Below are 13,499 nucleotides of genomic sequence, written 5' to 3'. Positions count from 1 at the left end.
AATGACATTATTTAAGAAAGAAATGACTTACTTTTCTTAAGTAATGTCTTTGTATAGTGGCACCGTGGTGGTGTTCTGCATTCTTTCTGCATCCTGATGCTTTCTTGTTGCACTGCGCATGCACGTGGGATTTACATTCCCCTGCTTATGCAGTACATCTTGCATGATGCACTCAAGAAAGCTGTACATTTGGCCGAAATCAGTATGCTGTTTTTGTTGTTTTAGTCACATTCAATTTTGACTCTATCTACCTCCTGAATGGTGCTGGACTTTTTTTGGACTGACCAATCACATGCACACTTTTGAATGTTAATGACCTGTCATTGTATAATATACATTTTCTGAAGTAAAAGTGTACAGCTGTGACTACTATCATTATTTATTTAGTGCAGTTCACCTCCTTTTCTCTAACAGTCACCAGTTTTAAGAGGGATTAAGAGGGATTCAGAGGGACAGACCTCAGATTTAAGTCAAAATAAGGACATTTGAGAAATCACTGTTGCTGCATATGGGGAGTGTTTCCAAGTAGTGGTAATGTGCAGAAGTTTTTTTTTTCTTCTTAAGGCAATGTGAAAGATTAAGGTTGGGGCAGGGTTAAGGTTATGGTTAACATGCATTAGTAAGGCTTTGCTCCCCACCCCACTCCTACCAAATTATTAATGTATGCTAACCCTAATCAGCCCCTGTCCCAACCCTAACTCTATGTATTACATTAGAAAATCCCTTCCCACAACACTACCTCTATTCAGGTAAATTATATCTGAATGTGTGGTGCAGTTTTGGTTAATATATCACAAAAGGAAACTGACTGCTAGCACCACATACACATTTTAGGGAAATGTAATAATCTATGCCTATTTTATGATTGTTACAGTAAAATGACCATTCCTATGTAACTGAATATGAACAACCACAATATTTTATTTCTGTTTTTATTTTACATTAGTTTAAGAGATTTCTATGAAGAAATCATTCCTGCAGTGGAAATTAACAGTTTCTGTCACTACTTCATTAGGTTGTATATATCGGAGTTCTGAATGCATTTGCCTTTTGTCTGTATATCATTGTATTCCACTACATTTTAACTGACGCTGCATGCACACACAATTAATTGCCTTCATGTTTTAACTTTCTGATGTTTCCTTTAAAAAAACTAGAATTCTTCAATCAGTCTGGGACCAATACTGGAGCAGCCCTTCAGAAGATTCTGGAGTCTGTTGTGAAGAATGGCCATAATAGATCCAAACAGATTATCCTTCTTATTACTGATGGTAACAAAGCAATGTGTCTCCCTTTTCTTATTTGTAACATGTTTAAATAGAAGGATGCCTCTTTCTTCTTAACTGTCAAATATGTAAATGGTGGTCAGCTAAGATGAGTGTAAAGGGAAACAACAAACTGAAGCAACTGAACCCTGGGGACTATGTGTACGAAACAAAGTAAATCCTAAGAAGAACAAATCATTCAGCACCAAATTACCATAATGTATGAAAGCAATAACCTTTACTTAAGTCTGTTGAAAACAAGCTTCCTGTACATCTCTGTCTAATAAAACATTTTCATGAACCAACTACTGCTTGCTATTTCTATACTTGACCATTAGAGGGCAGTAAATACCAAGCTTTAACAGTTTTAATAACAAGAAAATACTTTAACTTACTAATTTACCACAAAAGAACATTCATATGCTTAATACTGTATTTTTCACATGACTATGCTGTACATTATATGATTATTTTTTAAACTGGTATACTAGTTTTCTCACACAAAGAGTGAGGAATGCATATATGGCCTGTTCCTGCATGTATTTCAAACAGAAAAATGTGTACATATGCTTTAATTTTTTTTTCTCTTCAGAAGTCAAAATTTGCATTTTGTCTCCCATGCTTATATTATACATTTTATGAATATGTTTAAAAGTGGGATGCTAAAAAAATTGAGGGTGGTAACGTCAGCTGTTATTTAAGCTCACCATTTCCCTGAGTTATTTAGATAGTAGTGCAGGTGAATTTAGAGCTCAAACCAATTTATCTGGTTTGCTCTTAATTTTGCTACAAGTATAGTTGGTCCTTTTGTCTCCTGACCACCATACCTCGTGTTTCTGGATGCACTAGAAGTTTGTTTTAAACAGACTCTAAGAAATTTGGCTGCTTTATAACATGATAGGGCTTTGGTGCTGAATATTTGTTATTCTTTTGATATGATCAGTGCATGTGAGCAGTCAAGTTGTTCAGTAATTCATACTATTATTATTATTATTGTTTGTTCATTCTCTGGTTACTTACTTAATTCAATTCAGGATTAACAGAGCCTGTCCCAGCACTCACTGGGAACAAGGCAGAGAAACTAATCCTGAATTGAATGCCATCATCCCATTGCAGACTGCACACACATTCACTCGCACATGGTATGCACACCTATGGGCAAATTGGAGGATCACCATTTCACTTACAGCATATCTTTGGAATGTTGGGGGAAAAAGATAACGCTGTGCAATTTCACGTGGACAAAAAGGTATGGGCAGACTCCACATGGAAACTACCACTGCCAAAAAAATGCTCCGTGGGGTACTAATTACTCTTTGATTGTGTTACCCTTCATTATTGGGGTGCAGTTGTTAATTATAACACAAATATAACCATGCAAATTGAAGTATGAGGTTTATTTGTGAATACTTGAGAACTAACATTGCTTGTGGTTGGAAAATTTCCCTTTTTGACTTTCAGATAAAATCCTTACATTACATAGTTCTTTTTCTCTTCCTCAAATATTTCTGCAAAACATTTTGTAAGCTGCAGTATTATAGTGTGTGCGATCGAACGTTTAGCACTTTAAATATGGAATAGGTTTGTTTAACCACACCTTTTAGATGAGGTAGGCTGTTCATATACCTGAGTGCATAAATAGTATAATTTAAATTTGGTATCAGCAGTGTGGGTATGTGAATGTCAGAATATGTATGAATTATGTGTTAGTTAAGTTGCACGTGAAATCCAACAAGCAAAAGCATCGTAAATAATCTCTTAAGTCTATATTCTTCTGCATTTACTTCTATTTCCTTCCTTAAACATTCCTAAAAAAAAAAATTTAATTGACATGAATAGTCACTAAGCTTCACATTCCTGCTGTATTAACATTCTCACATGCTTATATGTACTCTTCTGTTCAATCTTACATACTATTACAATATTGTTTTGTATTTTACTTTATTTTATTGCATTATTGTATTGTATTGCATTGTATTTCTTTTTACTTTATTTTATTTTATTTTTATTCTTTTCCTGACATTATGCTATTGTATTACTCTTATATATTGTTACTTGATATTGTACCCATGGAGCTTTTCTCCCCAGGACTCCATTGAAAATGGGTTCACTTGGCCCAATGGACCATCCTGGCAAACAAACTTCAAATAAATAAATAAATAAATAAATGTTAAGAGCTGTGCAAATAAAAAACTAATTTAAATAAAGAGGGGAATATGCTTCTCAGCTTTAAACTGGCAGGACTGCAGACAAAATTAAAAATAATGCATGAACCTTTTATTAACCAATCAACAGTTATTCTCAAGACTGTTTATAGAGTCATAGATTCTTACTAAGCTAACTGCCCTTGTGAGCCATTTTAAGCTTAGCCAATTATCCCTTGTGAGACTCAAACCCTGCACTTTGTGTTTGTGAGGTAAACACCTTAACCATTAGGCCACCCTCCCAACTTCCTTCATTATGGCTCTGATCGTCACTACTTCAACCTTTCACCTGCCACTGATTAAATAAGCTTTTTGGTAGAACAAAATCATAAATTATCATCTAGATGTCAAAAATAAAATAATTATTTCAGCTACTGTTAAGATAAACTTCCCACACTCATACAGTGAGTTATTGATCGGTTATGCACTCGCTGCACCGTTTGCGTCTTTCATTAGTTTATCATTTTAAGTGTATTCAGCTCACTGACTCGCATGTTTTTTACTAGAACATGAAGAGTAACAAAAAATATTAAATGCAAAATCTGTCCAGCAGATGACAATATTGTCCAATTAGTTTAAAAGATTTCCATTCTTTTCCTCTCCACATTCGTAAATTAAACATACTGGAAAAATATTTTACACGGGCACTGATTTCATTTAAAATTCATCATCTGATCTCTAATCACTGTTCATCTGGAATGAATGGCCTGTCATTTTTGGAAACACTAATCTAGTTCTAATGACATACCTCTCAACTGCCTTTAATTTCCAGGGGCATCCCTGACTTCGACTCAAATTTTATCTCCACCCCCCCCCCCCCCAGCCCTCCTAAATCTATTAATTTTCGGAGAAAAAGTGGTGAATTACACTTAATAAATAATAAAAATAATGACAACAATTAGAGTTATAGACTTCATTTACTTCAGGAAGTGCATATTAATTCACATTCTTATTCTGTCAGTGTCTCAAGTTCATAGTACTAATATTTTAAAAGTATCTCTGATTATTTCTGGATTGTATCTTTAATTCTCTTACGGTTTAGTCCTGATTCATTGAGAGATATGTTCTAATGAGGAGTTATTAATTCCTTCTGTAAATACTACTGTGATATATTTGTAACAGTTGTGGTAATAATGGATTGGCACTGATCTTTCCTTGTCTCTGTCTCTCTTTCTTTCTAAATACTACTAGGATGACACTGATTGTTGCACGTATGTACTTCCCTGGTGCAGATTGTGTTTTTATTGAACTATTTCTCTGTAAGTACTACAGTGTAATGCTTACAGACTGACAATAGGTTCATAGTTGTTTACTAGGCTAATGACCACAAGGGCCTTTTTAAGCCTAGACATGAATCCCAAATCTCTGACAAGTTCTGATACCCTTGATAAGTGTAAGCATGGGCCTGGGAGATGAACCATTTAGAGGTTACCTCTGTCCATCAGAGACACAGGTACCAAACCAAGGATAAATTTCTGGTTTCCCATCCAATTGTCCAAGTTGCACTTGAATTGGGTTAGGGAGGAAACTCTGCTTCACATGGATGGAGAGCCTGTTCCATACACGAGGTAGTCTCTGGGATACATACCTATTTCTCCAGCAGGTCCTATTTATATCACAGGCAAGGTTTAAGTCTTTAGAATGGGTAATTCTTGTGCTGTTCATTTTGTGAATATGCAGGGGCGTTCCATTTGTTGTATATGGTTAGGTACATAACAAAGGGGGCATTGTACTCAATGATAGGACTGATGAATGACGAATATAGTGGAACAATGACTTCCTTGGACTTAGATGCCATACCTTTGTTTATGAGTTGCACAACATAGAATAATTTCCTTACTGCTGTAGACAAGTGATGATCAAAGGCTAGATTACTATCTATGTGTGTCCCTAAGTCCCTGATGACTGGGTCAACTCTAAGGGGATTGTTGTCAATATGATAGTTACCAGGAATGGATTACTTCCTAAAGGATACTATTATGCATTTCTTGGCATTTAGTTTTAGCCCATGGCTCTGACACCAGTTGTTTTTCTGTGTCAACCCCTCCTGGAGAACATTTGTGTCAGTGTGATACTCAATGACAGCTCATAATTTGCAATCTGCAAATTTAGTCAGCCAGAGACCACTGACACTGGCCTTGACTTCTGAGAAGTAAATGCCAAAAAAGGAGCAGTCCAAGGACTGATCCCTAAGGGACTCCACTTGTGACTAGCCTCTCTGTAGAGGTGGACTCCTCAATTATAACTTCCTGGGTCCTGTCTGTGAGCCAGTTGGTTATCCACTGGGTGACATATGGGTTTGTACCTAACCTCTTGAGATTTTCAATAATACCTGAGTGGGGTATTGTGTCAAATGCCTTGACAAGGTCAAGGTAGGCAGTGTGAATGACTTTGCCCTCATCCATTGCTTTGGTGGCCTTCTCAAAGAAGTCCACCAGGTTGAGTAGGCATGATGTGCCCTTGACAAAACCAAACTAGGTTGGGTCCAGTGTCTGGAGGTTGACTATATCTCTATTGATCATCTCCATGATAATTATTTCCATGGCTTTACATATAAGAATAGTGAGACTTATGGGTCTGTTGTTCCCAGGGTCTGTAGATGGCCCACCTTTGTGCAGAGGAATGATTGCCTTTCTCCATTCATGAGGCATGAAGCCTGTTTGGAGGCTAAAGATAAATAGTAATTCCAGAGGCCCTGATAGGTTATGTTTCATGCTATTTATAAGGTATCCTGGAAATTGTCTGGGCCCACTGATGCAGTGTTCTTGGTCTTAGAGAGAGAGTTAAGGAACAGTTCCCTAGTGATAGTAGGGGGAGTTATATTTGATGATATTTCCTGAGGGAAGGTTGAGGGGGAGAGAGGGGTAAAGTTGGAGCTGAATTTATTAGCCAGGAGGTTTGCTATATCTTCTGGTTCAGTATAGGTGGTTCTATTTACAATGAGCTATGCACACAATTGTGTATTGCCTTTGAGGGTGTAGACATAGCTAAACAATGCTTTGTGGTTGTCCTTGGCCTGGGAGGCCAAACTTACCTCAAATTTGGCTTTGGTAGACTTTATTTGTCCTCTGAGTTGTTTGTTTAGTTTGATGAGAGTGCTTTTATCCTGCTGGGTGCTACACCTCCTAATTTTTGCCATGATTTTCTTCCTCCTGTTATACAGCCAATTGATTTTGTGATTCCACCAGGGTGGCTTGTTTAGTTCTGTACTTCTTCCTGGTGGGTGCATCTGCCTCTATGCAGATATCAACATGTTTGTACAGGGTTTCTGTGAACAGTTCTGCATAGACAGAAGTGTTCTCAGGGTTTATGGGGGCTTGAAATTTTGCCAGGTTCTCACTTAATAGCAGGAGGTTAGCCTTAGAATAGTTCCTGAATATTCCAGGTTTAGCTGGGGGTCTAGGTTTTATTTTTACTTCAAATGAGACCATGTTGTGGTCTGACATTGCCAGAGAAGAAATTACAGTAGGGGGTGTGCAGCAGTCTTCCATATTAGTGAGGACCAGATCCTATGGTTGCATGTCTGGTTGTTGTATTGACTATCTGGTCCAGGGAGTTTTGTTTACAAAATCCAGGAACCTCTGTGCATGTATGTTTGGTGTCATATAGGATTCCCAGTTAATAGTGGAGTAATTAAAGTCACCCATGAATATGGTATTGGGTTGGAAGGTTAGTATTTCTACTAAGTTTAAATACATGGTGTGGGTTTCCTGGGTTAAAGAGGGGCACCTATAGCTTGCAAGGAAGTTGTATTGGATTTTGAACATGGATCAGCTCAAGTGCATTGTCCTGTTTGACCAGCCTTGAAGTATATTTATTTTTGATGTAAATACAGACACCTCCACCTTTAGTGCCTACCTGTGAAGTAACCGGCCAACATGTGTGGAAGGCATTATAACCTTGCACTGTTGGTGGTATTTTTCTTGCTGCACAGAGGAAGTCTGTTCTACAGATGGAGAAGCCAGTGGTTAAGAATCCTATTGTGCTAACAGGTATTGTTGATCTTACAATAGAAGTTCAGGTCTTTGGATAGGATGTCTATTAAAATACATTTTCCATGAAAGCATAGAAGGACAAAAAGTACATGGTCTTTTGTAATATGAAACATCCAAAGGCTGACTCTCAAGAGACTGTATGAGATGGAGTACAGAGACACAGGCATTTTAACAAGTTGGGGTAGTTTTAGTGTCTAAAACTGGAAATTTTTTTATTATGAATTTTAGGAAAATTCCAGGTTCTGTAAAGTACCTAGATACATATATTGCATAAAGGCAATGTATTCAATGATGGGCCTAGTAACAGAAGAATTTAGAGGGACAAGAACATCCTTTGACCTTGATGAGATTCCCTCTCAGATAAGATATGTGAGGCAAAAAGACTTCCTAACAATGTGTGAGACATAGGTTCATAGGCAAGTATTAGGCTATCTACCCAAGGGCATTTATAAGCCTAGCTAGAATGTGTTGGCTTTCGCCACCCCTTAGATTAGCAACCTGTGCCTCTATCCAGCAGATCCATTAGTTCCCTGCGCCACTGTCCAGCAGAGCCACGGCAGTGATCCCCGGGATAAATTTTCTGTTTCCCATCCACCCGTCAAAGTTTCTCTTGAAGAGTGTTAGTGAAGGGCTCTGCCTAATGTATATTGGAATCCTGTTCCAAAGCATGGGGAGTCTCTGGGATAGGAATATATCCCTCCAGCATGTCCAATTTATCGTTGTGGTAAGGTTTATATCTCTAGAGCGTGTGGCTTTCCGAGTTTTTTTTTTTTTTAGGTGAAGCGTGTCCATCAATTCTGCGTTGGACATGGCCTTGTATGTCAGGCAGAGATCACCTCTGAGTAAGTGGTATGCAACCGAGTACAGCTTGAGTTTCTTGAATCGGGCTGCATAGGGCATCTGTTTGAGGTCAGTAATCCTCTTGGTGAGGTACTTTCATGGTCTTTCCAGCTGTTGCAGGTGTCTTGTAAGGTACATCCCAAATGGGGCGTTGTATTCTATGATGGGTCTGATGAGTGATGAGTAGAGAAGCACAATAACCTCTTTTGTTCTAGATGCGAACCCATTTGTGATTAGGTGGGCCACATAGAAGGATTTTCTAAACCACCTTGGCAATATGATTATCAAAGGAGAGATTGCTATCTACTTGGGTCCCCAGATCCCTTATTACATTTTCTATATTTAGGAGACTACCACCTATGTGGTAGTTCACGGGTGCTTTATTATTTCCAAAGGGGATGACTATGCACTTTTTGGCAATTTAGCTTGAGGCCATGATTTTGACACCAGGTATCCGTCTCAGTGAGACCCTTCTGGAGGGTGTCTGTATCAGCCGGAAAATCAATTATGGCCCCTAGTTTGCAGTCGTCTGCGAACTTGGTCAGCCATAGTCCTCCTATGCTTGCCTATACCACTGAGAAGTATATACCGAACAGGAGGGGGTCCTAGGACTGAGCCCTGGGGGGCGCCACTTGTAACCGGTTTAGAGTCGGATGTAGAGCCTGCAACTCTCACCATGTGGGTTCTATCCATGAGCCAGTTGGCAATCCATCTCATGACGTAGGGGTTTATGTTCAAGCTGGTGAGCTTGTCTATAATACTAGAATGGGGAATGGTGTCAAAAGCCTTTGCGAGGTCTAGGTAGGCTGTGTGGACCTCCTTTCCTTCGTCTAATGCCTTGGTAACTGTCTCAAAGTAAGTCCACCAGGTTTAGGAGGCATGATCTGCCCTTAAAGCCAAACTGGGTAGGGTCCAAGGTTTGGAGGTTCCCAATGTCTCTGTTAATGAGTTCCATGATGATGCGCTCCACAACCTTGCAGATCAGGCTAGTCAGGTTTATAGGGCGATAGTTCCCGGAGTTTGTTGTGGCTCCATCTTTGTGGAGCGGGATAACTGTTGCTGTGTGCCACTCTGTGGGTACGTAGCCTGTAGAGAGCATGAGTTTGAACAGAGTGTTTAGGTGAGGGGTTAGTTCATTTTGGATCTCTTGTAAGTCACACCCTGGGACACCGTCCAGTCCCACTGAAGCTGTGTTTTTGGCTTTGGATAGGGCTGTTTTAACCTGTGATTGATGGGGCCCTACATTCTTCTGGTATGGTTATCGGCCCTTTAGAGGGTGAGAGGGTGGTGAAGTTTGCACTAAACCTGTCTGCCAGAATGTTGGCAATATCAGTTGGTTCAGTGTATTTTGTGCTATTCTGCACTAACTCATAGCTAAAGAATGCTTTGTGGTTATCTTTGGAGTCATTGGCAATTTTTCTTTCGAAACTAGCCTTGGATGATTTAATGAGGGATTTTAGTTTCTTGCTGATACTGATCAGGGCTATCTTTCCTTCTTGGGATTTTACACTTTTCTGTACTAGTTTCCTCCTTCTGTTGTGTAGCTTGTTTATGGCAGGGGTCCACCAGACTGCTTTCCTTTTCTTGGAGGAGTGAGTCTTGGTTTTACCTGGGATAGCACGATCCATGCATTCCTGAAGATGCTCATAGAGTGCCTTTGCAAAGGTTTCAGCAGCTTGGACAGCATTGTCCTTTAGCATGGGGGCTGTGAACCTCTCCACCTCGGTCTTAAGTAACGTGAAGTTTGCTTTTGAAAAGTTTTTCACTGTGATTTCCTTGATTGGGGGTCGGGGCAGAATGTGGATATTCAGAGTGATTAGTCAATGGTCTGATCTAACCAGCAAGAGGTTGACCTCCGGTGTGGAACACCGGTCACCCATGTTGGTGATGACCAGGTCCAATATGTTGTTCCCTCTGGTGGGGGTGTTGACCAGTTGATCCAGGGCATTCGAGTTTATAAATTCTAGGAAGTGTTGGGCAAGGGGGTTAGTACTCTTGTAGTTCTCCCAGTTTATGTTTGGGTAATTGAAATCACCCAGTATTAGGGTGTTTGGTAGGACCTTCATATTTCCCAGTGTCTCCAGAAATGTGGAATGGGGGTCCTGGGTCATGGTGGGTGATCTGAAGCAAGCTACAATTTGGATTGCAGTTTTGCCCATTGTTAGTTGCACATGGATGATCTCTGATGCATTGTCTGATGCACATGGTGGTGAAAAGAGAGCTCACAATAATAGAGTCTGTTTTGGGGGGTACCAACAGTGTGATAAGAAGGGGGGCTTTTGTTTGTGAGTGAGTGTGTGTGTGTGTGTGTGTGTGTGTGTGTGTGTGTGTGTGTGTGTGTGTGTGTGTGTGTGTGTGTGTTTGTTCCACAAGAGAACCATTTCAGCCCCAGCTCAGAGAGACAGAGAGAAACAAATACAGTAGTACATAATTATGCAAAGTAAGAGCAGAGCTGTGAAGGGTGCCAGATCAGGGAACAGTACTAGATACTAGATGAGCCAGCTATGGCTGAATATTGCTGGGCATTAGATGAGCCAACTATGGCCAAACAGTGCTGGGAATTAGATGAGCCAGCTATGACAAACAGTGCTGGGTGCTGGATATGCCAGCTATGGCTGAACTGTGCTGGGCTCATCTGCAATAAAGGTATTTGGCTTAACAGATTCATCTCATTTTAAGTTGACTTAGCCACTGCTGTTTAAGTACTCTTTCCATACAAAAGTGGTCCTCATCGATATTTAATTGTAAGTACTGCTATAGTACTTATGAGCTGGCATTGATATATATGTGTACTGCTATAGTACTAATGAGCAGATGCACTGATCTTTGTAAATACTACTATAGCACTGATAGTTTAACTTGAATTTTTGAACAATTACTGTAGTACAGATATTGACTTTGGAAGTATTACTATAGTACTGATGATGTGGAGTATAATCATTGTAAATATTACTTCAGTATTAAGGGGTTGATGTTGATTTGATTGTACTACTGCAGCACTGAAAGGTTTAAAGCTGTAGCTGGCACATCTATAGCACCCAGTGACATTCTCTAATCTGGCACCCCTCAACCCTATGTTCAGGAGCAAAAAAAAAGGCCTGATGCTTCTTAAACCTGTAGCAAACACCTTGTTACAAATGTAACAGGCAGTTTACTACAGTTACAATACCATCTATAAAGTGCTTCAGCCCTGACTGTAATTAGGTGGACACATGAATGAACTTTAATGAATGTTACTGAAATTCTATATAGCAACTTTAAAAAAAAACTTATTAGATTTTAAAATGGTATGAAATCATAATATGAATTTTAAAACAACACGGCAATCAACAAAATATGTATACAGAGTCCATAAAAATTACATTAAACAAAACTATTAATATTTTTCCATTATATCTCTAAGTTTTTGCCAAGATAAATATTTGTGTGATGTTTGATGTTCTGCAAAAAACAGTCTGTAATTCCTTGTTAAATACATTCTTAGCTAGGCAAAAAAAAAAAATTCAGTAAAAGAGAGGATATTTTTACTCTTCTAATTCTTCATGATAATTTTCCTAGCAATAGCCAGAATGGACCAAAGGAGATGCACTTCTGTTTTTGATATGGAATCTGGAATTGGGGCGTTAAATAAAATCAAAGAGTTTGAAACAGTACAGTTGTCCGACCATAATGCTTTAGTAAAGTTTCTGAATTCTAAATAAAATGGAAGAATCATTTTATATTCTATAACCATGTTAAACCAATTTGCATCTAAAACCTCATCACATCTCCAACATTTTATTTTGTTTCATAAATTAAGGCAATCTTATTAGGGGCAAAAACATCCTATGCAAGTACAGCCATGTAAAAATTCTCCAAAAAAGTGATGAAGTAGTATTACTAATAGTATTACTAATATATTTCATAAATAATTTCTTATTAATATCTGAGAAAATGTAATTATTAAATTTTGTTGGGTAATTCCAATATGACAGTTAAGGACAATAAGTTCAGTTTTTAAAAGCCTATGAGTTGTTGGCAGATAATATTTTAGGCATATCACTATTGATATTAAAGAAAAATTCTAATTTTTTGGAATGGGTTTTGTATTCATATTTAATGATAAATTGTATTTAATTATTAATAAATTCCTTAAAAATCTGTATACTTAACCAGCCATTTTTCTTTATATTGTACCTGACCAAAAGGTAGTCAACAGTGTGTGATTTATTTCCATCTAGAAACTGATACCAAAATTTCATGTTATTTTCTTTAAGATTTGATATTTTAGTTAGATTAAAAAATCCATTGGTATATGCTATATGAAACATCGGAATTAATAACTTTTTAACAAAACTGTTAGATTACACAACTTTTCTGAATATAGTTATAATTATCAAAAGGGATAGACATAGAATTACCTGAAGTGTTCATGCAAAAAACAATTATGACCCATATATTCTGTTAAAGCTAGATTTTAAATTTGCATTTGTTTCAAGTTTATAATTTGAAATAAATATTATTTCATGTAAATGTCTTCAATTTGACATATAATAATTTAGCCAATGACTTTCTATATTTATATTGACAGACTAGTATATAATTCAATATTAGAAAATCCAATACCACCTTCTTTCCAACTTTTTATATACTAGTCTAAAGCTATTTTCATTTTTGGGAATACCACAAAAACTTAAGTAAAATAGAATTAAACTGTTTAATAATCTTTTGGATGGAAGCAAAATCAATGACTGTATATGATAAAATGTTTGGTAAAATTTCACTTTAATCAATGTAAGTCAGTCTTTCATTGTGAAAAACAGTTTGTTCCAATTATCAATTAGTTTTGATAGTCTATCAATTAAATTTTTATAGTTTACCAAAACCGATTCTTTCCAACTAGATTTTATAATAATTCTCAAATATTTAAGTTGCATATTCTCCCACTTTAATTTCCTTATCAATTTTAAAAAGGTATTTTTTTATTAATAAGTAATTATTTTTTCAAAATATTTTATCGAATCAAGAATATGTTCTAATGAAGATTCAGTGGCATCACTTGTTTATAAAATGTTGTCTGCAAATTAAATTTTAGAAGTATAACAATCTTCTATGGAAAACCTCTTTATCCTTTTATTATTTCTAATAAAATTAGCAAAGGGTCTACTGACAAAGCAAACAATAAATGAGACAAAGAGCATCCTTGTTTTGTGCCT

The 13,499-nt window shown here is 37.4% G+C and overlaps 1 protein-coding gene across 1 annotated transcript in view; it reads left to right on the top strand.

Annotated features, from left to right (window-relative positions):
* The window catches only part of LOC122813824 (complement factor B-like), a 436,913-nt gene that overhangs the window by 142,687 nt on the left and 280,727 nt on the right, over positions 1 to 13,499 (top strand). The window contains exon 8 of the mRNA XM_044086351.1: positions 1,158 to 1,271. Within this exon, the coding sequence (XP_043942286.1) occupies positions 1,158 to 1,271 (114 nt within the window). The remainder of the gene's footprint in view (positions 1 to 1,157; positions 1,272 to 13,499) is intronic.

Source organism: Protopterus annectens, chromosome 10.part0, assembly GCF_019279795.1.
Source record: "Protopterus annectens isolate FY-2018-M chromosome 10.part0, PAN1.0, whole genome shotgun sequence".
Taxonomy (NCBI): Eukaryota; Metazoa; Chordata; order Ceratodontiformes; family Protopteridae; genus Protopterus; species Protopterus annectens.
Note: the sequence above shows the minus strand (reverse complement) of the source record. Positions and strands in the feature narration are given on the sequence as shown.